The 26,587-nt window shown below is 32.5% G+C and overlaps 1 protein-coding gene across 1 annotated transcript; it reads right to left on the reverse strand.

Annotated features, from left to right (window-relative positions):
* Positions 1–380: 380 nt before the first annotated feature.
* Positions 381–26,587, reverse strand: LOC136984605 (activator of 90 kDa heat shock protein ATPase homolog 1). Its single transcript, XM_067281665.1, has 9 exons — positions 26,358–26,587; positions 11,328–11,407; positions 10,997–11,107; positions 6,816–6,901; positions 6,262–6,382; positions 6,104–6,189; positions 5,896–6,024; positions 5,245–5,346; positions 381–918 (listed from the first exon to the last, which is right to left on the reverse strand). The coding sequence occupies exons 1-9, from the start codon at positions 26,435–26,437 to the stop codon at positions 694–696; spliced, it is 1,020 nt and encodes a 339-aa protein (XP_067137766.1). The 5' UTR covers positions 26,438–26,587; the 3' UTR covers positions 381–693.

Consider the following 26,587-nt stretch of genomic DNA (forward strand, 5'->3'; position numbering starts at 1 on the left):
AGTAATTTGGCACTTCGGGCAGGTGTTAGGTGCATATTTTGCTATATTTATACCGTATCATTAATTTACTTAACAGTAGTAGTAGTAGTAGTAGATACCACAGTTTGATAAATGGATGTGGATATCTAGTACTCAAACACGAACTTGGACGCACCAAGTCTCAAAATACAGTTTTGAGAAACCCCAGGAGGCTTGATGATTTCTCCTGTATTTAGAAGTATCTATAACAATCTTTGGAGTAAAGAAAGCCTACCGAAGAATCAATTTCCCCCATATGTGACCCAAGCCTTCCAATTTCCACTTCTCCAAACTTGATCCCACTTCTGTTACCATTTTGAGTATCACGTGTGCCTGGTATTTTTTTAATGATAACAGTATAATTATCACTTAGAATTTCCCACTAAATTTTATTTTTCAAATGATGATATACATCCATAATTTCATTTGTCTTTTTTTTTTTACAAAGGAATTGTGACGATTTTCAAGAAGCAGATACTCATTAGAGAGAATGAAGTGTGGGAGCAACGCAGACTAAGTACATAAATAAATGAGAGATTTACGTAAACCGGAATCTAGGTGTGGTTCGGTCCAATTAAATATTGTTACGGCAAATGTACAAAAATGGCTAAGCCTAAAGGGGTCGACCCGACCCGGAAAGGAGATGGGCCCCACTGTCTATTCGGGGTGCTGGGGTCAAACCAAAATGGCTCCGAATCCGAAAGCTCTCTTCATGTTTTGCCAGTAATAGTTCTTCCATCCTTCCTTTGTCCTGTCCAGGTCGTTCTTGGGAATTCCTGTCTGGGTCAGCCTAACTTCGGTGCAGTCGTCTTTCTGATCAATCTCTATGTTCACTTCGGAGTAGTGTCCCTCCGGCCATGTTTTGAATCTCCAGTGCTGTTTTATCTTCTCGTTGGGAATCTGTCGAACAAATTTTCGATTATTGTTGCCAGACGACGGATAGAAAAGAAAAATCAAACCAATGGTATCAATACAAATAAATGGTCTCTTATCATTACTGTTGAAAACATACTTACTACAGATGTGATAAATATTTTTTGTTAAACACTACTTATGCAACAGGACCTAAGAGTTTAACCCTGAAGTAAAATGCAGTAAATGTTAAATGTTTGGGATAAACTGTTGAACGGTTAACTAGCTAATTTTGGGTGGTTAAAACTGATTCTGTGATTAGGTAAAAAGCAAGATGGCCGACCAGATTCGATTGTGATCTGGATAACCTTTAAATTAAATTTATCCTGATCTTGGGGATATCTCGAAAAAGATCCAAATCACTGAGTTTGGTGTTATTAATAGTTTTTACCACTAACACTTTCGACAAACATTTAATTTGAATAATATGCATTCTGTTCTCCTTAGAACATTTCTGTTTAATCTTTATTCACCTGACAACAACAGATATAAGTTTAACATTTTTGAAACTGTGTCGGTATTTTTTCCTTTGTTCAAACAAGTTTGTCAAATAGCACTAGTGGTAAACACCAAAACTATTAATAACGCCGAACTCGGTGAACTCTCCGTCCTGCTATACAATATTTAGCATGAGTACCAAGTTATTTTATATTAAAATCCAAATCTAGTACCAGTTATTTAAATCAAAATATTCTTTTAATTTACAGAAATTACAGTTTTATGTAAATTGTCAGAGTTACAGTAGCAGCCATGGAAATTTCACTATTCAAAACCCTGTTGGTTATACACACTCATGCAGAGGACTGCAATTTTGTGAAGAAAAATGAAAAGATGGAGGTTATGAAAGTTAGCACTGCGTAAAGTCCATTATTGTTGTTTGAATGCCTAAGGTTTATCCTCTTGTTAAATACCACACTGTAGACAGTGTGTGTCAACAATTATGCATTTGTTATAAAGCATGCTTGAAAATGGAAACTTTGAAAGCTGTGTCACTGGGATAGAATGTAGAAGCATCTCTGCCCTTGAAAACATGCTATTTCTTCCAAACTATTTCGGTTCGAAAAGTAGAAAGAACAGACCGACTAAGCATGTGCACAAATTACATCATCATCATCGTCTTTGCAACCTAGATTTAAAATGTCTACCATCCATATAAGAAGCCATTATAGACAAATAAAATGCACAGATGGTGGCTTATTTGTTCTAGATAGCACGTGAACTAACTAGAACAATAACACACCAAATTCCATCATTTTTTGGACAAATCCAAATTTAATGGGCAAGGATCCAACAACAACCCCTACATTAGTCATTAAAAAAAAGGTGAGGCCTACAGTAGATCACTTAACAAACAGTAGAGTCCGGCAAGTCAAATGACACAGGGATGCAAAGCTAGTAAAGATGTTAGACTATAAGTAAATGAGTGTACAAATGTAGAATGCTACAAAAACATCTTATCTTCGAGCTAATTCTAACAATGAAGGAGCAAAGAAGCCCGCTTAGTGCACACAAGACAGAGAATTAAAAAATATAAAGGAACAATACCTGTGATATCTTACACATTCCAGAACAATTTCTACATTACCACACCAAGACAGCAAGTACACTGCGTTCTTTCTCTAAGTAACAATGATGATAAAAAATTGTAAAATAATATAGAACTTATTGTTTAAGTAAAAGAATTCTTACAAATTCCCTATCAATACCTAAGCTGACCTGGTAACAGTCCTCATCAAACCTATCAAGCGCTATTGCCATATTACAGATAAAAATTGCAGAGAAAAGGCTTGAAAATAAACAGCATCTAAAAAAGCTTGGTATAAAGAAGAAACTAGCCTACTCTATGCAAAAGTACTGCAGAGCTGTTAGATTCAATGATATATTAGGATTTTTTTGTTTCCACAAACAGTTATTTCTAGCATTTTTCAAGCCTACTTACAAAAACAAGAAATTAGTTCACAGCAAAACTGAACTGCACTGTTTTGTGTCAATATTTGTCAATGGTATTGGCAAGGCCATGTAATGACACTTTTTTTACAGTTGGTTTCACAAATCTTTGCAGGGCCATAAAAATGCACAGCATCTTTACTTAGCAAAGGGAACAAATTGACAAATTTCTGATGAGGTCCCTACACATTTTAAAAGTTTGGAAGTTACCAAGGTGATGCAATTTCCATGGCCAATACTGTAGGTGACTCTTATTTTATCTAATAGTTCATAATGAGAAATGATTAATTATTATCCGACATATATTTTTATCTACACTCCAGTCGATCCCATGGATTCACTTACTTTTTTGTTTCTCTATTTTGTTTGCCATTACACTTAACCATGCAGTAAGATAACTATCCAACAACTCTAAGCTCTGCTCTATTCTGTGGTTTAAAAGGTAACTTGTGGTCCTTATTTGTAACAAAGATTACCCAGGACAATCCTGTTTCATAATCTGACCCAGTCACAAATTATTACACATCTGACTGAAATTTATTTTCCAAAGAACTGCTGAAGTTAAGAAAAGAAGGAATTTGAAGATTTATATTCATTATTCCCTCCCTCACTCTCATCATCATCTGATATTAAAATTTTGTAATTTTGACATTAGTTTTTTTGGCAAAAAAACAAATTTTATTTTTTAAGTAATGTTAAATAAAAATGTTACAATATGTAAATTTATTAAACTTTTACACACATTTTATAAACCAAGTTTCTAGATCTAAATTAATCTTTTGAAATAAACATTCAACATTATTCCACAGTCATGCACAGATTTACAGATGAAAATCTTATTAAGGTCAATTGCAACCTCTTTGGTTACACCTGCTATCTCCCGCATATGGCATTAAAAATTTAATACTTTTTCCATGGGAGCCGTCCATAAATGGTGTCATGCCCCAAGAGGGAGGAATTTAAGAAATGTGACAATCCATGTCAAGAGAGGGAGAGGGGCAGTGTGATTACACTGCTTACTAAATATACAAATTGGGTTTTGGGTGAAAATTTGTATAATAAAATTACACGTACATTGCTCTTTTATTCTGCAACTCAGTATTAATATTTCAAAACTCTCTAGAGGCACCACCGACTATGGGAATTTGCATGTGAATAAAAAAACCAAAGTTGTAGAACTGTTGGTTGGGTTGTGATGGCCCAATAGTATGTCATATTATTATTTACCATGTGTTGCCCAGAACTGGACATTTGACAATTATGAATTATATCATGTCTGAATGGAAAGCATTCACAACCACTCTGTGTTCTGCAAATTCAAGGCCAAGCTCTAGTCCAGTGGTTTCCAAAAGGGCACTACCACTTACTCCAAGAGGTGGTGAGTAAATCTAAGGGTGAAAAGAAGCAAGGGGGTGGCAGGAGGGCACTGGAGGCAGGGTCCTGACCAAACAGTGACCATATGCAAGAGTTCAGGTCACTGACAGCCTTTCCCTTTCTTCTGTTAAAATGGGTAAGAAAAACACTGTTTAATGATTTCCAGATGCAGAGAATGTATGGCAAGGACACAAAGTACGAAGTTCATAAAAAGCTTTTCTAAGAATATTTCTAAGCCTTTCTCACACAAGGGAAAGTGGGTTAGGGTATTGGGTATAAGTTTGTAGAACTAATGGGTCAGTGGCTCAAAAACGGTTTGGGAAACACTGCTGTAGTAGATTGAAAAGAACAACTGGTGCAAGTTGCAGCCAGAAAGCAGAGGGAGCTCATGATGAAGATTGTATGTGGCTCTGATGAAAACATTGAATGGATTGACAAAGTATTTATAGATGCAGAAAATCTCCCCAAAAGTGTTTGCACAGAAACCAAAGTAGCACCTCTTGGTATTGTTTCAATAAAACAACACTTGACAAGTGCAAGTTTTGGAGTAAGCTACTTGATATGTACCCTGTAAATAAAACTTCTAAAACCAAATTCCACTTCTTTTTAAAAAAGTACAATAATCAGAAGGGTTTGAAAAATATGTTAACATGTGACAAGAGGGGGTTAAAATTCACTAAAAACCAGCAAGAATTTTTCAATCCTGTTTATTATCCCTTTCCAAAAACACTCAAAAAGTGGAGGATGATAGAATTCTAATGAAAAAAAAAAAAAAGCCAGCTACTGTACATCCATTTTCGAGAATTTTTGGAAAAAGATTTTCCTATAGAAAAAGCATTACATTTTTAATGCCATCCATCAGAAATTGCTTACGTAACCAAACAGGTTATGACAAATAAAACAATTGTTACAATATATAAAGGAAGTGTTGCCCGACTAAAGTTTAGTAAGCCAAATTACACAGTTTTACAAAAGCAAACAACCATAACTCACCAGCTCAATAAAGGTACCATACACATTTCCTCCAAAGAATTCGAATCTTCCTCCCTTTTCGGGCTGCAGTACAACAGGTCCTTGAGTGAAGGCCTGCACCATCTAAAAATTTATACATTTTAGTGCATGGATAAAAAAGTTAAATATTTATTCATTTAAATTTATAGGATAAAATATCCAATCTTTAAACAAAAACAAGAAAAAAAAAATCACTGAATGGGGGATTTTTATACCATAGTTTTTAAAATGAAGCAAATAAATCAAAATTGGTGATGCTATCTCTAGTTTTAACTTATCCTTAATATTCTTAATTACAGGCTTTCTGTATTCTTGTGTGTTTTAACTAATAAAATACTATATTTATAGGTATAGTATTTTGTTCAGCAAGTAAAATATCCGAAGGTTAAAACATACAGTTTATTCAATTCTTTCTTCTACATATGCATTTCAGGTTGACATGAACTCTCAACCCCTCTTCAGTGCTATATAACAACCGTGGGTGGAGATTCAATTTAAAGTACAAGTGCATATCCAGTGTTTATGATTTTATTCATTTCTTAATCCCATGGGGATTGTTGGACATTACATCTTACACAATAACACATCTATTTCCTCTAAAATAAAAATAAATTATAAAAATTAAAGCCATACCTCTTTAATGGTCATTGCATTAAAAAATTCTTCAGCAGTGCACTTGAAACTTTCTGTACTCGAAAGTTTGGTCATTTCCATTGGAACGCCAACTTCACTCGCCGGTTTGGCCGATATCTGATTGTTTTGCTGTTTAAAATTTTGTTAATTAAAACAAGCATTAAATTTTATATTTGAGAAATCACTTGATAGTCTAGTATAAACTTACGGGCATAGTGGGTTTTTTTACCGTTGGCTTCACGTTTAACTGAGCAGCATTGTCTTTAGTTGGTAATATCATTCCTTGAGAAAATTCTATTTAAAAAATATCAATTAATACCTTGTTATTTCTTAGAAGCGACTTTCATTAAATAAATGCAAATGTACCTTCTTTCAACGAGGAAATATATATTGCTAATTTTTCTCTAATTATTTCTGCTCCCTTCGATCTCATGTATTCTTTTAGAATTTCAGATTCTGGGTTATTGGTTTTTATCGATATATTTATCTGTTAAAAGAATTTTTAAAAATAAACATTCCACAAACAACAACTAGAATAATAGAGCACAATATACAGTAGAATAATGGCTTTCTGTACATGCAACTTTTCAGGGGGTCGGGAATGGATTAATACATTTTACATTGTTTCTTACGGAAAAATTTGTTTTGGCTTTACAACAAATCAGTTTCCAAACAACTTTTAGGAATGAATTAAGTTTGTAAACAGAGGTTTGACTTTAATCAACTTTGGTTTATAGATTTAATATTAAATTATTTGGATTAATGAGAAAAGTGAGAATGAGAAAAGTATTATTGTAATTGGTTACTATTTAAATATTATAATAATTGGATTTAAAATTTGAGTGTAAATAATGCCAAGTAATTCTAAAATAATACATATCATGTAAATTTTCAATATAATAATTGAATGCAAGACATACATCAACATCCTTAGGATCATGTTCTTCACTAAGATTAGGAATTTCAATTTTTCCCTTCACTTCTTCCGAACTTCCACTTACGTATCCTAAAAAACAAAATTTATTTCAATTGAATATGTATCTTTTATACTAAAATACTAAAAGTCTTTATTCTTTCATTCAATTAGTAATACAGGATAGATGAAAAGTAACTAGGAATTGAGAAATTGCATTACTACTACAAAAAGTATAGCAATTATAATAAAATTTGTGTTTGTGTACACCAATCAAAAGAATTCTATAATTCCCACATCAGTGGTGTGGGTAGTGACAGGCTCCATGCACAATGACAAGAAAACAACCAACAGTTTGTATGTTGGGGAGCAAGCACAGATGCTACATGCTACGAAATGGTTGCTTTGCAGAGACAGTAGCATAGTGAAGAGATGTCAATCCACAATCCACCCAGAAATTGAGAATTGTCATTCAAAGCCAATGAACACAAGTTTAGTTGCAGATGAACGGAGAAGTGGCTTTCTATCCACATCATGATCTGAGGAAACTATGTTGGCACCAGTGTCTACATTGAATTTTAAGGTATGCATCCATCCATATTTCCATTTAATATGGTACATCAATACTCAATACCCGGTTATTTTCCACCAACTCTGTATTAATCAAATAATATCTAAAGTAACAAGTTTTGTGGTGGTAAAAAACAAAATTTTAATGTATATGAAACAGAGATGCAAAAATAACTGAAATCGGCTAATTATTTCTAATACTAAAAGTCAAAACAATCGCCAATTAATGGATAATTAGTCAGTCAGTCAAAAATTTAGATATCAAAACAACATTTTCACGTCAGCTTGTCTGCATTCATTTGACACTCAACATAATTTTATTTATACCAGCCAATTCTAATTAAGACAAAAGTAACATTAAATAATTGTGTTGCATGAAGGGCAAATGCTGAAAAATTGCATCAACTGGCAGCAAACACGTGTTTTTAAAATTACCGTATCATCAAATATCGAAAACTTTTTCATACAAAATATTTCTAGGATTAAATACTTCTTATAACATCTTTATTTCATATACAGATCTAAGGTCATATCAAATTATTCTTATGCTTAATTCAAGTATTTTGATAAATTTTTTTAACTATTTGAATTACCTATTTAATTTAAAGGTTGAAAATTATAACAACAAAGAAGTTTCTAAAGTATTGTGTAGGTATACCTGAAAGAAATTCAAACCAAAGGATATAAGAGATTTGATCAGACCAAATATCATCTGAACAAAAGAAATTTCTGGAACTCTTTTTCACACTGCGAGTAGTAAGAGGACCTGTTTAATCAATCTCACTGACGGGATGGTCGGGTGGCAAAGAATGGGACCCAACACATCTGGGACAGATCATCCCGTGAAAAATTCTCGGGGTTTTTTTTGACCCATCTGGATTTGATCCTGGGGTCATCCAGAGTGGTGGGCAGTCACCTTAACCATCATTCATCCGGCCAAAATTAAAATATCAATATTTACAAAAAGTAAATAATTGTATAAAAGCGTGCACATTTTTTTAATTATAAAGATATCAACAAAACCAAAAAATTTCATTAATCGATTGGTTGATTATATTTGGGGATTTGTGATACACAGGCCTAGGTAGGCCAAAAGGTGCCAGGTCTAGTCAGCTATGTTGCTGTATATTGATCAATTATAAATTAGATTTAGATTATTATATTTGGTTACTAGTTTTTATTTAATTCTATACTTGAATAAATATATTTTTCAAAAATTAGCATCTAACAACATTTAATTTGCTACTTTAGTTTCCCATATAGTAAATACACTAGAGCATAGATTACCGAATCAATTAGGGACTGGGGTTGTTCGGAAAGTCGATGCTCTACTGTAGTAGCAAATGAAGTTCTTATAACGATGTATCACCTAACATACTAAATTGCTTTTCAGTAATAGCTCACTTCTGTGTTCAAGTCTACTATATATCCTATCAATTAATTCAGTCTATAAACATCAGCCAATATATGGTTCTTTTTTTTTAATCCTCAGTCAAAATTATTAAATTTTATATACAGTAGTACGCTGCCATAATCAGACTCGCCATACACAGTTCCAGGTTTACTCTATTGACAATAAAAAGAACAGAAAAAATACATAAAATAAAATAAAAATTCTTAATTGTGCACTAATTCCACACCAATTTTTAAGTTGCGCAAAGTTTCACTGGCATCTCGTGCTCATTCTCATTCCGGAAAAGCATTACTGTCTCATTTCTTTGTTTCACACTAAATGCAGCGACTTGTCAGTCTTAGTATGGACTTCACTTGAAACATGTCACGACTGTGATAACAGATCTCCTCTTAGTTTTATTTATTCTAATTACTTTCACACACAACTCCAAAATGCACTGATTGATGCCAGCAGCTCTGATAGTCCAAAGCTGCAAAGTGCCTAGTTTAGAGGAAAAATTCAACAATGAGTTGCATAACTTTCCTGGCAAAAACATTTAAAATTGTGCTGCTGCCAACTGTCATATTTTTGCCACACTTTCCTCTCTGATATTTATAACAGCTGAGAAAATTAAAATTTTAGATTTAGTGAGAAAGTCTGCTCCCAAAAATTCTAAAATATTATTTTTATGATTTACAGTATCATATTTATTATTAATATAGTGTTTGCCTTATTTATACAGAGGAAAAAATTATAATAGATGTGTTAGTATAAAATATAATGGGGTTGGCTATTTTACTCAAATTTCTGCTTTTGCAAGTGGTCTCCAAATGGAAACTGAATACAGTAGTGGTCCTGCTGTATTCAGTTTCCATTCTTTAATGTATTTGGTCTCCGTAAATAATTAGAAGTATTTGTTAATTAATAAAGTTCAAGCATCTGTCAGAGACATATTGATATTACAACTTCTAATGGCAACAAAGTTTATCAGAGTATATCATCAATAATATTGCCAATTATAATTGGAAACATTATTGATGTTTGTTGATTGTTGAGTGTAATCTTGTCAGCAAGTGTGTAAAAACATTCATTTTATCATTCAATGGAAACTGGTAAGTTGAAATATGTGTACAGTACATATGCCCAAAGTGACATGACAAAAGAAATTATTTGGCAAACAACATACAATGTTACTTTTTTGCTATATAAATTTCAATGTGTCTTTTTATCGTAGTTCAGTTCAATATAATGATTGTGCTTTTCTCAATCGGCTTCTTTAATTTCTCACTGAAATTAAGTAATCATCAATAGTTTCTCTTAAATTTTTGTCTACAATTTAAAATTAAAAAATTATATAATTTAATTATTTAAGGCTAATCTGCATGATACTACAACTGCTGATACTGTCACTCGAAATTGTGACATGGATGAATTCATTGCATTTGAATGAACTCTTATTGGAGACCTTAGTCTACAGTCACGACTCTGTCATTGAAAATCTAATCGGTCAGATTTTTCATTCATTGTCAAACTAAATCAATAATGGCATTGGAATCATGTATTATATTGCATTCTTATTCAATATAACATGTTATCCAAGATAGTGTTTTCAAGAAAAACAAATGATCTTATGCATGTTCAAATTGCAATGCAAAATAACATGTAAACATCGGAATCTCAGTCATTTTTGAGTGCGACATCAACAGTGGTACTGTGTAAACCAACCTTTATGTTACTATCTTACACAGTTATTTAACTGTGTAAGATAGTGTCTATGTAAAAGTCTATGTAAGATAGACTGTGTCTATGTAAAATTGACAATAAATCCAACATTTCTAGTGTTTTGGCATAATTTCACATAAAAATATTCTCTCATGGCTCCTTACTATAGAAAAGTTGCTCAGCCATTTTAAAAATTAGTCGTCAAAAGAACAGAACTGTCAAAACAATAGCTTCTCCTCCTCTGATATCTGCAACTTTACCCATCTTTTCAAGACTTAAATAACATCTAAATAAATTTTACTATTTAATTCTTACTGGCATTTGATATCAGTAATCATTGAAAATATTTTATAAAAATTCTTGAAATAAAAAAAATTTAATGTAGCACTAGCCAAGATGCAATGGTGCCATTCTTTCCAAAGTTTATTAAAGAAATTAAAGTTTATATCTTTAGTTTAGTTGTTAAATACATTTTTGATTGTAAAATACTTCTAAAAACTTACCTTTCCATTTCATTTTAATAACCCACTCGTAAAAAAATATTAATTTCGCTTTTCTGTTATTAACTACGGCTTCACCTTCGCAACTAGTGATTTCTGTGATTTCGCAGCAACCTGAAAATAAAAATGGCTCTGTATTAAAAGATCGACTATAGTTTTCTTTAAATCGATTTATTAATTTATTTTGAAAGATATTTTAATTCTACTTGAATAAATTCACACACTTGTATTATTCAGCAGGAATTTTGTTTAAGCTTTCTGAAATGGGAAAATACTATTAAAACTTAGGCAAATTTTACCAGATTTAAAATGAGGGCGGTGCCGTCTTACTTACCGATGTCGTCATCCAACTTTAAATTTAAGAAAAGCTCCGATATTTTGTCTTTAGACCACTGAGAAGCGTTCTTTTCGGTCCTTGATATTTTAAAATAAAAAAATATATTAAGATGGCTGCAAAAAAAAACTGTATACAATTTATTTAAAATAAAGACACATATTTATATAATCAACTACAATAAAAGTATTACAATAATTATCTAAAATCACAGTTTGAGTGTTTGAATGAAGTAATCAGCAATACAAAAGATTAACATGGATTCAAACTTCAATAATTAATTATTATTAATAGTAGCAATATGAAGTGTAATAAACATAGTATTTTTATTTGTAATGACAAAGTTACCTGATCATAAATTAATTGTCCAGAAATCTCAAAATGATTACTTGTTTGTCATCTGATAATTTGACAACTATTAATTTCTAATTGCTATATATTTCTCAAATGCAAAATGCTTCTGAATTTTCAAAACCTATATTAGACACAAATGCTTTCAGTTTTTGAGAAACTTCTTTCACCTTCATACTGGACTTTAAAACACGCCTCTGCAAACCGCATTGTGTCCGGTGAGAAATTTCAAAGGTTTACAAACGTTTTCAGGCTCCTGAGCACTGCTTCAGGTTTTCTGCAGTCTATGAATGGAACACTTATCAGACTTTTGGTCAAATTCAAATTGCCACATTGCCAACAGACCTGTGATAAGGTTAAACGTACATCGTTATATAAATTGAAGTGCCAGAAATTTAGACACATCTACCTAATAATGCGTAGCTCATCCCTGAGCCCGAATAACAGCGATTACATGACGTGACAAACTACGAGGTGTCAGTTGTTGCACAGGTGTTACAATGCGGACATGTTCAATGGTTCTCTATAATTCAGTTGTATTTGTTGAATAGTTCTGCAAGGCATTGTGTAACATTTGCACAGTCTCATAAATGCTCTATGGAGTTAAAGTCTGGCAACCAAGGCAGTAGCTGAAAATCTGTCAAGTGTTCTTGAACTATTGTTGTGCCACCCTGTGGGCAGTAGCATTATCCTGCTGGTACAACTCATTACCGTTGAGGGAAACATAGCGAGCATAAAGGGGTGCAGAATGTCTGTCAGAAAATTAGTATACATCACACCTGTCAAAGTCAACTGCAATCTCACCATTAGTCCCTGTTCATACCAATAGAACACTCCAGACCAGAACAGAGCCACAACCAGAATTAGCTACATCTTGCTGACCTGATAAATTTATGGCTTCATATGGTTTTTCCATATATGAACAAAACTATCAGCTCGAAAGAGCCAAAAACAAAATTTGTCTGACAACAAACACTACACCAATCATCCACCGTCCAATTTCAATGTTCTTTGTCCTAGGTGAGGCACATTGCCTGACATCTGGATGTTAATATTGATACCAGAGTGGGTTGGAGACTACCAAACCCAAAGGAATGCAGTGTATATTGTGCAGTGCATTGACTGATGGGTTTAGCAGTACCCTGTTGAAGTCTGATCTGATTTGGCACTGAGTTGCCCTTGACTGCATGGTTATTAACCTGGTTAGCCACCAACAGTCATGTTCTTGTATTAGCCATGGGCACCCAAACTGTGCACGTGTTGCTGATGTCTGTCTGGAATTTAAGTATTCCTGTTAAATAACTGACACTATTGCATGAGAAAATCCAAGAGCATTGGCCACCTCTCCGATAGAATGACCCATTCCTCTTGCTCAAACAATCTGTCCATGATCAAATGGCAATAAATCCTTTACATAGCCCATTGCTACTCTAACCAAAGTCTCACATAACTTATAAGTATTGTACCTATGATGTTAAATGCAAATATTCCAGCTCAAAGCATTTCTCCTGTAGATAGAAGATAAGAACATTGCACATGCTGCTGTCTCTAATTTTTTTGGCACTTCAGTTTAATTAGGATGGTGTGATACATTGCTTGCCAGGCATGTGAAATTTGTTTTTCTTTCTTGTAATTAATGCATATCCCCCGCCTGTCGACATTAAATTTCCAGGACTTCTATATATCTGATACCTTTTCCATGCCAGGGTGTACAGTAAATATCAGCATTGCTCGATTTAGCAAAGACAAAGGAAAAAAAAACAGGCACATTAAACTTGGTGCTGTGGAGCAAGAAATAACTAAAAGTTAATATGCAACACGATTCTAATGTTATACAGAACCAAAATCCAAAGTTTTGACAAGAAAAACCAAAAGAAACTACCAGCAGTAAAGATGGATTTCCAGAGATCTGCAAGGAAATCAAGCTGGAAATTGTTAGAAACACAAAGATATGGGAAAAAAACTACATTAAATGAAGTAAACACAAACATTAGAATGGTATGGGCATGAGCCAAGAATGGCAAACAATAGCGTAACAAACCACACTTCAGACTGGATTCTTATGAAATGGAGAAAAGTAAACCCAAAAAGAACTTGACAGATAATGTAGAATCTAAAATGAGAAATTAAGGAATGATGATCTTATCACCTATTTTTTCAAGGATAACCATTTTAAAAAATGGAAAGTATCCTAAAGAAGTTACTATACATATATAACATAACATTTCTTTTAGTACATTGTAATTTTCTATTATAAAAAATGAATGACTATTTTCACACATTAAAAAATGCATAGAAGAGACTAAAATGTCTATTTTTCATCATATCTAACCACCAGGAACAATAGTCTTCCACTGGAGAGAAAACAATTCATTAGATGCTACCACCTCTACAAAAATATGCAAAACAGTTTAAAAATTTTACCAGTAACAAGCCAGTAATTAAAAATACATTAGTTTCTTTTAAAAACTGTTGTTCCTGGTGTTTGGACATGACAAAAAATAAAGACATTTCAGTCTCTTCTATGTATTTTTTAATGTGTAATTTGAAGAGGACAGTTATGTATTGTCAAAAGTACTTGTAAAATAAATATTTTTCTGTAATACCAATAGAGTTTTGTAACTTAATAAAGTACACATTACTGAAAGCTGATTCAAGTTTTTTACATAAAAACAGAATTCTTACTATAAAACAATTATTAAAGATTTCTCAAACCAAAATAAATCAAATGCAAAAGAAAAATGTAGACATAATTACACTATACAATTTAAAATTCTTAAAGCTGGAACTATTGAATAAATGGCAACAAACTGATCTTTCACACATTTCCAGCAGTGACAGCATTGTAAAAGAATATTCCACAATAATTTACAGTAGAGCATCGATTATCCGACTTAATTGGGGACTGGAGTTGGTCGGATAACTGAAAAGTCAGATAACCGAAAAGTATGAAAAAATACATTATTAGTATAGTGTATTAGGCCTGGTTTAAATACTATCCTCTCTTTCATGGTCGAGCCAGTGCTGCCAGCTAAAACATGCAAAAATTTAACAGAAATAATATTAAAGTAGCCAAGACATAACCAAATATTGTAGCGCCACATCACTAGCGGACATTTGAATTTGCCGACTAGAACGCAGTCAGTTAATCGAGGGTCAGATAATCGATGCTCTACTGTATTAGAAAACATGTCTGCATTTTCTTTTACAATGATTTCACTACTAGAAACAAACAAAAGGTCAGTTTGTCATTGCTATCCAATTTGTCAGCAAAACAAAGGCCATCATTGATTTCTAACGATCGTGTTTAATGTATATAAAACTGTACGAGAAAAGAAACGTGCAATTATATTGTTTAAATTTCAGAATTACAGTGGAACCTTGCATAGCGAGTGGTCAGGAGAGGGGAAGTCCTAGATTGTGCACACGCTCCATCAGTCCGTGTTTAGAACTCGTTCATCTAGCAACTTAGTGTAGCCTGTAATCACAATTTTTCCAAACTTGTGTTCACACATATTATGTATGAACATCAAAAACCATAGCCCATTATATAATAAACATGCCAAACAATATGCCAAATTCTTGGGATATGTAAAGGCTATAATTAAATACTAAAAATTAATTACAGTAGACCCCTATATGAATCCATGTTGTACGAGTCACTTAAATACATGAGCTAATCACAGCCCAGCATTTGTGCAGTTTAGAGGATACGGCTGTTTGAAAGGTTTTCTTCCATAAAATTAATCGATTCTAGACTAATTTGACTCAACATCTCCAAATCACGTATAATTTTTTGGGAATAATCCATATAAACTATGCTATAAACAAAAAATCGTAGGATTACTTACCGAGTGTGCACCGTTTGACGACGCCATTGCTTAAGCTTGCTTTTGTCGCAGAGTGGCTCATCGAACGGTGGGTGTGTTTCCTGATAAGTTTTTTCCCTGCGAAAAATTTGCTGAACTTTGGAGACATCATAAATAAAAATATAATTTTTATGGCCGTTATATCCCCTGTTGGTCAAGATATATAGTTTTTATGGCTGTTTGTACAGTATCTGCTATTAGTCCAGATTCGACCAATCCTGTCGCGACACGAGTCGGCGATGTTGTTTTACCGTGTTATATGAGTCTCTTTTAGCATGTTATACGAACACAATCGTAATTTTTTTGCCGTGTTATACGAATCTGTGTTATATGAACCATGTTATGGGGGGGGGGTCTATTGTAATTTGACTAAAGGTAGGCAGTTATGCTTCCATCTCTTATTAAATTTAGTGACTGATTCTAAATTAAATTCCAAAAATGTCTAAATTAAAGATTATTTATAATTATTAAATTTAATACAAGATGGAAGCATAACTACCCACATCTAGTCAAATTAATTAATTTCTAATAGTTAATTATAGCCTTTGTATGGCCCAAGAATTTCGAATATTGTTTGGTGCATTTATTGGACAAATTATCTGATTTTTTTTTTGTTTTCTGCAAATTGAATTTGCATTCCAGGTTGGTTCATTCCGCGGTAGAAGAAAAGACGATGACAATTCACACTCCTCAACAATGTTTATTGTATAATTTTCATAGAATAAATATTATACATAAAATATTTCAGTATTTTTTCGGCATGAGACACATTATCGTATTTTACATTAATTTATATGGGAAAAATTGTTTCGCTTAACGAGTAAGCCTCTGGAACGAATATGCTCACTAATTAAGCGAGGTTCTGCTATACACTGTTTTGTATAAAATTTTCCACTTCTGAAACTTTTTATGAAGTATGCATGAAAACAATGGTAATGCTTAATTAAAGACATTTTTGTTCCAAAATAACTTTTTATTTACAGATTAACATTAAACAATTTTTAATAATATAATTCCGATGCTGTTAGGTCTCTAAGTATCTTTCATAGAATAGCTTATGAATAAAATTAATAATAGATTTTATTTCCTGTTATATTATTATAAGAAATTAACTGTTATCAAAATAACAAACAGTTACTTTGAGATAATTAATATAAATTTACCTCAAAGTAACTGTCCATTAAATAAAATTTAAAGACGATTGAAAAAATCATTTACAAAATTAATTTTTCATTAAAATACATACAAGATATAGACTAAATTTTAACAATATTCAAGTCTATTACTATTTTTTTATCTTTGAGTTTTAATATTTTATAATAAGAATCTTATAAAGATCAAACTTTTTGCTTAATTCATTTATTTACTTTGAATATGACAGGTAAAGTCATCATTGACTTACGATATCCACCTTCCTAGCATAAGAGTATGAAAGACCCCATTAAATTTAATAGGTACAGAGTAAATGATGGCAACAACAACAAAAAAAATTCAACAAGCTTAGAAAATATAGATAAACCAATTAAAAATTGACTTTATAAGCTTTAAAAGACTGATGATATTGGTCAATCTTAATAAGAGAATAAAAAACAAGTAATCAAAAGGCAGCAATGAGTTTTTAATAAGATATACTAAGAATGGAATCAAGATGTGTGAAGAATGTTAGAAGAGTACAGTTTGTTATAGCTAAAATTAACAAAACTGTGTTTGCGAAGAGTGATCAATAGTTCAATAGAATATTGACTTCCTCGTGCATAGAATACAGTCACTTGATAACTACAGACTTTAAGGTGAAGACAAAAGAATTGGTTGAATACATAGGAATTTAGAAAGATGCAAAGGTTTGTTAGAAAGAAATGTTAAGAAATTGGAGATTACAAAGATGACAAATTAGAAGAAATAATCAATTACAAAACAGCTGATAAATGTCACCCCCAGAAGAATTTAAGTCAATGAAGATTATCAAACAAAATAATTAACAGCTACTTTTAAACTATGTGCTAATAAGACAATTTATAATGTTTCTACTAGTCAAAAATGACAGTGCCAGTAGATAAAATTTCAAATAACAGTTATGACTTTTGTTTACTCCTTTTACAATAAATATCAATCAATCAGTATACAATTAAAGAAGCTAATTTAAATTACTCTCTATATATAAAATAATAAGCTTATGATTGTCATGACTCTCACAAAAGAAAACAGAAATGGCAGCACTGGGAATCAAATCACCACAAAATTTTTGAACAAGTGAGTAAAGCGAGCAAGGAGTCGAGTTCAGTAAACGGATGGTTCAACGGGAGAGCGAAGCAAGCAGGAATTGAATTGAGCAAAGCAAATGGATAAGGAGATTAGGTTGAACAAAGGGCATGTTCTTTTATTCCTCCGCATAACTCTGTGCAAGCAGCATCTGCTTAAAAATTCCTGCAGATTGCTAGCCAAAGTGAATGCAATCAGATGGCAAAAACGACCACTTGTAGCAGCAGCAGCAGCAGTTTAAAGTGAAAAGCAACATGGCATCCTCCATGGTTCAATTGATTTATTTCAGTGTCCATTATGTAGTTTTATGAATGAAAATTTAGAAGTTGTGAAAGCACACATTAGTGCACATGGTAATGTATCATCTCAGTTTTTTTTTATGGCAGCCAATGTTCTAATTTTTTCTTGGTTACTTTGAATGCTCTACTGGCAAGATGATTCATTTCATGGTTAAATTTTACTTCAACTTTTGTCTCTAAAAATGCACATTTTAAAATCCTCCATCACAATACTATCAATAGTATCAAGGAATCTTTTTTTTTTCTTCCACAGTCATTCCCAAATGCCTGCAAAGCAGCACATGCCTGTGATGGTAGAGATACCTGTAGTGTGAGCAGGACTGGACACCTATCTCACAACAGATAGTGTGACCAACCCTCTATCTCCTGCAAAAAAAAAGGCAAGAGAAGGGGAAGAAAAGCAAGTTACGATTGGTCCAAGGGGATTGGCCTTTTGTGATGTTGAATTGTTATGAATTTTTTGTTACAAATAGACTACATTGGATACAAGTGGAGTTTTACCCCTTAAGATTGTATGAACTTCTTTTGAAAGCAAACGAAACTAAAAATACTTATATAACTTTTTCAACGTATGTCAATCATTAACAATTACAACTAAATATGATAAAGAACACACTTAAAAAGCAAATTTGAATAAGATCATTTGAAAATAGACTATGTAAAACTGAAAATAAGAATATTCTGCTAATAACCATTACCATCAAATAAGCAATTATAGGTAAGGTAACAGTAGTCTCAAAATCTTTATATGTGTAATCTATACTAATATATACTATTTTAGATGCGATCTTTTGTGTTTTTGATTGCGTTTCAATAAGGTACATCACAAATATACACTAAAAAGGGATTTTTCGATATTCTCCCGTGGGGGAGAAGGACAAGATTAAGGCTTATCATGAAGAACTCTGGTTCTATTAAACTATTTTAGATGCGTTTTTTTTTTGTGTGTTTTTGATTGCGCTTTAATAGGGTACGTACAGAATGTATACTAAGAAGGGATTTTTTTTTTAAATTCCCCCACATGGGGAAGTGTTATACATTTATAATAGATACATTTTGAGCAACAACAATGCATGGCTGGGTCTGCGAGTGAGATATATAATTAAAACTGATTTTTCTAGAACAAACCATCCACAATTGACTTACTTTATGGTTTCATTGTCTCACACTGTTCTTATTTTTGTTCTATATTTCCAACACATTATAACGTTAGTAATGTGAAAAATGATATTCCAAGTTATTTTTAAGAAGAAGCTTTGAGTCACCCTCAATCAAATTTTTAGTGTTTTATTCAAAATCTTAAAAGCTGCTTAATAACAATAAATGAATTGGTTTTAAGATCATAATTTTACAATTATTATGACTTTTAATAAAGTATGAAAAGCCAAAAATTTGTCAAAAGCTTATTACATCAAATATACAGAATATCATCTGATAAAAATGAATAATAAAATTTTAATGTGTAAATCATTGCACATAGTAAACCATTTTAGTAACTATCAAATCTTTAAATGTGTATAATCTGATTCCATAAATTCATCATTTTTCTGCTTAAACTGGAGTCCTTAAAAGCAAAGGAGGATTCTTTTTTTGGTTATAAGGAATCTGAAGATGAATAGAATTTGAAAGTGTTTCACCTTTAATATGTAATAACTGTAGTAAAGGTCACCTTAACTTTGGACCACTGAACACTAGCGAGGTTGAAACCAAAGTTTTAAACGCGAAAATGTGTACATCGGACGTTCGGTGCCACTTTCCTGTAAGCCTAGAAGTTTGACAAAGGCTATACACGTTTTCACGTTTAAAACTTCGGCCTCAACCTCGCTACTAATTCACGACAAAATATAGTCCAAAGGTAGGCATAACATGTTATAGTAATATGTTAAAAGGCTGCTTAAGTTTGGCAGTAGTCCAAAGTTATGGTAAAATGAACTAGTTGGTTAAAGCCATCAGGCTTGTGTTAAAGAGAAGACATTGATCTTGATTCCATCAAATGATTAGTGTTCTCCTTTTTTTTTTTTAATTTTTCTTTCTTTTTAGTGTACTTCACAGACATTCATAAATGTGCACATGCATGCTGTGGTGGCCATGTAAAACTTCACCCGTAATTTCTAATAAATGCATCTTTTGGAAAAAATATTTCAGATTAAAAAAAGTGTGTCTATTTTATGTACAATATGCAATAGAATAAAGTGTTCCTATTTAAGAAAATATAATTGACTCCATTTTCATCAATTACAGCACCATGTATGATGAAATCAATAGCACTACCTCGTAGTCCCCTTAATGCTTAACAATTTTAGTTTAACAAAAGGATGCATAGTTTTAAGATTATTCCAGTGAACTGATTAAAATGGACCACCCTATATACAGTAGACCCCTCATAACACAGGTTCATATAACAAGGATTCGTATAATACGGCGAAAAAATCGCGATCATGTTCGTATAACACGGTAAAACGTCATTGTTGACTCATGTCGCGACAGGATTGGTTGAATCTGAACCAATAGCAGATATTGTACAAACCGTTGAGTGTAAATGAGCAGCTGACCTACTAAGAAACATTTATTATTCAACAGCCATAAAAATTATATTTTTATTTATGATGTCTCCAAAGTTCAGCGAATTTTTCGCAGAAAAATAACTTATCAGGAAACACGCACTCGCCATTCAATGAGCTACTCCATGACAAAAACAAGCTTAAGCAATGGCGTCGTCGAACAGTGCGCACTTGGTAAGTAATCCTACAATTTTTTGTTTATAGCATAATTTATATGGATTATTCCCAAAAAATTATACGTGTTTTGGAAATGTTGAGTCAAATTAGTCTAGAATCAGTTAATTTTATGAAATAAAACCTTTCAAACAGCCATAGCCCCTAAACTGCACATGTGCCGGGTTGTGATTGGCTCACGTAGCCTATTTAAGTGACTTGTACAACACGGAATTCATATAACACAGAACGTATGTACCATGTTATGGGGAGGTCTACTGTATATATATTTTATCAATCAATAGTTTATAAATAATCTTACAGTCTTACAGTATATAAATACAACAACCTCTTAATATGTTTGTAAACGATTTAATGATTTCTGTGTTTAGTGTTTTTATATCAAACGGACAGTTTAAACACAGGATTTCACAGTAAATTATTATTAGCAAGCAAATAAAATTTGAATTGGAATTAATTGATAACATTTGATTATTTTGACGCTTCAAGTCATTTGATGTAAAAGACTGACATTTTTTTCTTTATTTATCAGGAATTAGTATGCACATTTTTGCAATATTACTGCACTTTAGTTCCAGAATGCCAGCTTGGTATCTTCACATTTAGATACTTGTATACATTTCTGAAAGCATTATATAATACCATAGTCATATGACAACTATCAATATTGTAAAATTAATTTTTATATCCTTTCTCAGAAGCATTCTTTAAAGCCAGAACTAATGTATAATTGGTGACCAAACTGACCTTTCGTACATTTCCAGCGATGCCATCGATAATAGCAAACGTTTTCGGCCTCACTCAGAACCCAGTGTCAGGCTTCTATAAATAATTTTTCTTTAGTTCTTTTTTACCCTAACTTTTGAAATTTGGATTTTTGAAAAGCAAAGTTCTGGAACAAGATCATTTTAAACCAATCAAACCGTCTGGTTATTTCCATTACTGTTTGGTTGGTTGGTGTACAAGTATTTTTTCCAGAACTTTGTTTTTTTCAAAAATCATTTCAAATTCCAAAGGTTAAGCTAAAAAAAAAATTTAAAAAAAGAAAATATATAGAAGCCCGACTCTTATCCCCAAATGAGACCAAAAATGTTTGCTTTTTGCTTGTATCATCGACACTGTCGAAAATGTAAGAAAGGCCAGTTTAGTCACCAATTATGCTTCTGAAAGCATTATACAATACCTTGTTTCTAAGGGATTTTGTATGGACCAGTCCACACACCACTATTTTGAGTGATACTGCTTTATTTTGTATATATATATATATATATATTACAAATCATTTGTTTAGAAATGCTGAAGACAATGAAATATGTTTATAAAGTTCTGAACAAGTGAATAAAACATACAAAAACAGCATTGGATAAATCACATCGAAAGCTGGTCGCAGGTACGAGAATAAGTGCTGTACAGTACATCTCACAAGTTAATACCAGAATTTTGACCAACAGTGAAGAGATGTTTATTTCATATTAGAAGTTATGTTAAGCTATAAATTATCATCATCTAAGTACCAAAAAGACATCCTATAAAAATATATTGTGTGTCTAAATTCAATATTCTTCTAGTCAACATCCAAAATATTCATGTTCTTTTAGATCGGGGGTCACCAAACTTTTTTTGCAGCGGGCCAGGTAACTGAAAGAATGACAAGTGTGGGCCACATAACCATTTTGTTCAATGCAGTATACTGAATACACAAAAAATAGAGACAACCAGTATATTTATTTACCAATACACAAAAACGATTGCTGCAGTGAGCTCTTAATTGCTTTTCTTAGAAACTTCATTGCAGGTACAGTACTTATACAAAAATGCTCTGACATCCAAAGTTGCAAAAAGTTGCCGAATTTTTTATTTCACTGATTTTCTTAAATATTATATTATTGTCAGATGCAAAAATTAGATTGGACCAATTTTGGCATTTTTACTTACTTAAACTTTTTCTACATAGCAAGTTTATCTACAATCTATGATATTTCCACATAAATAATTATATTTTAGCTCGTTTGTGGCACAATGCGGCAGTGGGCTAGACAAACTGACCTCGCAGGCCGGATCTGGCCCGTGGGCCATAGTTTAATTACCCCAGCTTTAGATAAAGCATCACCTCTGCATTCAACTGCCAAAGTATAATCTATTGCACATTCAACATTTTCAGAATGTAAGTCTAACAAGTATGAAACAAAAATGTTTATCTCAGAAATTAATGATTATGTATTTCTATGCATCAGAAGAATTTAAGCCAAAATAATAAACAATAATATATGGTAGTTTGTTTTTAAATGTCATTATATTTAATAAAAATATTTCACAGAATTATCAGATAAGAATAGACTAGGTTATATATAAGTACTGTACATAATCTGTACTTAACCAACAGTTAAATACAAAAACTATTTTCAACATATGAATAAGGAATAAAGCTATTCATTGCTTCAAAAACAGTTCCATAAGTTAATGCATGTAATAAATATCACTAATTTACAGAAACAGATTTCACTATATCCACTACATTTTTGCAGGCTTTACACTATCAGCAGCACTCAAACATAACTGAATATCCCTATATAAGCAAATAAATTAAAAAGAAACAATGTCTAGGAGTGACTTCGCAAAACACTGTTCCAAAATTTTCCTTATATCCCTATTGATTTGGCCAGACACACCCAATAATTGATCTATATTTTTGAAAGATTCCTTCTAAACTGTTTGCTAGGAACTTTATAATCTACATATACATATATTTAACAAACAGGTTTACTTATGCTGAGTCGCACGTGGCATCAACTCTGCACTGCATATCTGGCAGCAGATAATAACACATTAGCAATACACTTCGTGTCACAAGAATTTTCAATCCCATTTAGTAAAGAGGAAAAAGCTAATTTTAAACATCGTTTTAGGATACCGTTCCAAATTTTTTTAAAATTTAATTTTTACAATTATTTGGCACTGCAAGAAAGAAGTTGTAGAGAGCAACACACCAAAAGATCACTTTTGGATCTATAAAATAATTTTGGCTTTTTGCTTAGAGATAGTTTATTACTAAAATAGGATGTCAATGACACTCAGAAAATCTTGCTAGAAATGTCTTCAGTTTTTATTACAAAAGTAAAATAGACCAAAACAAATACTCAAAAATTTAAGATGAGTATTTTAAATATTAAATAACTTTACTCATTCGTTACTGTTAGATAATTCAAATCAAAACAAAGTTTTTACCATAAGAACAGACCGTTAAACATCATAAACATATTGTCTTTACTTTAATACACTTTAATCCAAGATGTGAGACTTCTTCAAAGTGAAATTCTGAAAACGTACACACATCAAACTAAACTCATTGATAACAGTGATAAATTCTGAAGAAAATCTAGGGTTAATGTTACCCTTGGTGCCAAGATGGCGGCTTGTCTCTGATTCCAGCAAGGAAACAGTGGGACGCATGTTCTAACCTAACCTATTATAATAATTTGGTTGCTAATAATTATGGTAATTTATTAGAATAGGTTAGAATGTGCATCCCACTGTTTCCTTGCTGGAATCAGAGACGAGCCACCATCTTGGCACCAACATTAACCGAAACTAGTAACTATCATAATCACATTACTATATTATATTTTTTTATTAACACAACATTCCAATACCTGCAATCTACTTGATACAAAATTTATTAAACCGAAGAACAGGCTAGTAAATTTAGTTCAAATATTAAAACATTTGGTCATTATTTGAAGCAAAAGGATGCAAATGTTTTCTCATCTAGATGATTCAGTTTCCTGATTGATGTGCAGTTCTCATTTGATGATGATGTTCAAAAATATCAGATTCCTCTTGCTTCAAATAGTGAAAAATGAAACAACTCTACAAAAACCCAATACATATATTGGCAAGCGCCAAATCCGACAGAGGGCGCTCAAAATGGCTGCCGAAACAGGTAAGGAACAGACAGGAAACGTTGTCTTGTAGAAGGTGAAACAGTTTTGGATGCTGGACACATCATATTTTGTGGATTAAACTCTAACAACAAAACTGAATATAGTTTTATTTATCATAATAGTTATGTTTTTATATTGGAACATGGTGTATACTGCTTAAAATATTTAAACACTTCTCACCTGTTAACATGTAACAGGTGAGAAGTGTTTTAATTCTACAGACAATAGTCTTTTATTTTATTTTTAAATAATAATTCTTATGTAGTCATGACATAGCGGTAATATTCCAATTCAAGTTTGAAAATTATTCTTTTGAAAATCTGAAGCCGTCCACATAAAAAAAAATGTCTAAGTTTTTTTTTGTAAATGGACATGCCTGTCGAAAAATTGTTTTTGTACACAGATTGGAAAGAAAATAGGTAAATTTTCTATCTTCAAATACATATGTTAAGATAACTTTCCAGTCAAATTTTTAAAAATATTCTTAATTGAAAATATAACTTAAGTTTTTTGTTTTCATTTTAGTATTATGCTCAGCTATCACATGTTTACGAAAACCAGACAGCCCCGCTTTGCACGTGCATTCTCCCCGTAATTGAGATGTATTAAAACGACAATATCTGAGATTGCAACACTAAAGCAACAACATGAACTTTCAGTGTTGTTGTTAGAGTTTAATCCACAAAATACGATGTGTCCAGCATCCAAAACGGCTTCACCTTCTACAAGACAACGTTTCCTGTCGCCGATACAGTCTAGAATTTGACATCAATGATTTGTTCTCCATTTGGTCATCGCAGTAGTCATCACTGATGGAAACTGAATTGGCTCAGGCATTGAACAAACATATGGTCAGTTCCTTACCTGTTTCGGCAGCCATCCTGAGCGCCCTCTGTCGAATTTGGCGCTTGCCAATTACTAAAGCAAACCACTGTCGTATGCCATCGGGCTATATCAGTGTCAAATTATTTGGTAATTTATTAATATTATTGCAGTTATATAGCCCGACGGCATACAGTAGCGGTCGGATTTAAAAACGACATCACATAATGCAGAGGAAATGTTATTTTTGCAGAGGTTCTAATCTCAAGTCTCCTCACGAGAGCCAGAATGTGGTGCAGATAGACCAGACCCCTTTTGCCACATCTTTTTTTAATAAATAAAATACTCTGTGTGTCTCTATTTAAAAGGCAGTTTTAAGACTAATTTTTCTTCGTAAAAAACTACATTAATTTATGGTGATATGAACCATTACGGGCCCCAAATTTTCTTTGGGACCGGGAAAAATCCTCGAGGGCCATGCTCTAACGCGAGGACACGAGATTGGAAACTACTCAAAACCGAGCAGAGCACGTCTATTCTAAAATTTAGCAGAATTCCGTAATATAATGTTCCAAAATAAAGAACATTCGCCAATTTTTAGGCTTATAAACAACCCTTTGTCCATTCTGAAGTCACTCGCAATACCGGCGTCCACGCTTATAACGCGCATCTTCGTCGAGTTTACCGACTGCACGAGCTATTTCGCGTACTCCATTCAAAACGTGCACGACGATTATATCGTAAAAGAAATTACCAATGCCAATTGTTGACGTTGGTAGCATCGGGTCTCTCCTCCACTATCCATCTGGGATCTCCTTCGCCCCACTTTGCCATCTTTTTTGGTTATCGACGCAAGAGCGTTAATAAATTCGAAGAACACGTTTCCGCACGAGTAAGTCTCGGATGAATACTAGAAAATTCTGGAATCTTGAACCAGGAAGTGACGTAAATTAAATCACTTTCGGATGTGACATCATCGTCGAA

The sequence above is a fragment of the Centruroides vittatus genome, unplaced genomic scaffold, assembly GCF_030686945.1.
Source record: "Centruroides vittatus isolate TY-2023 unplaced genomic scaffold, ASM3068694v2 contig_925, whole genome shotgun sequence".
NCBI lineage: Eukaryota > Metazoa > Arthropoda > Arachnida > Scorpiones > Buthidae > Centruroides > Centruroides vittatus.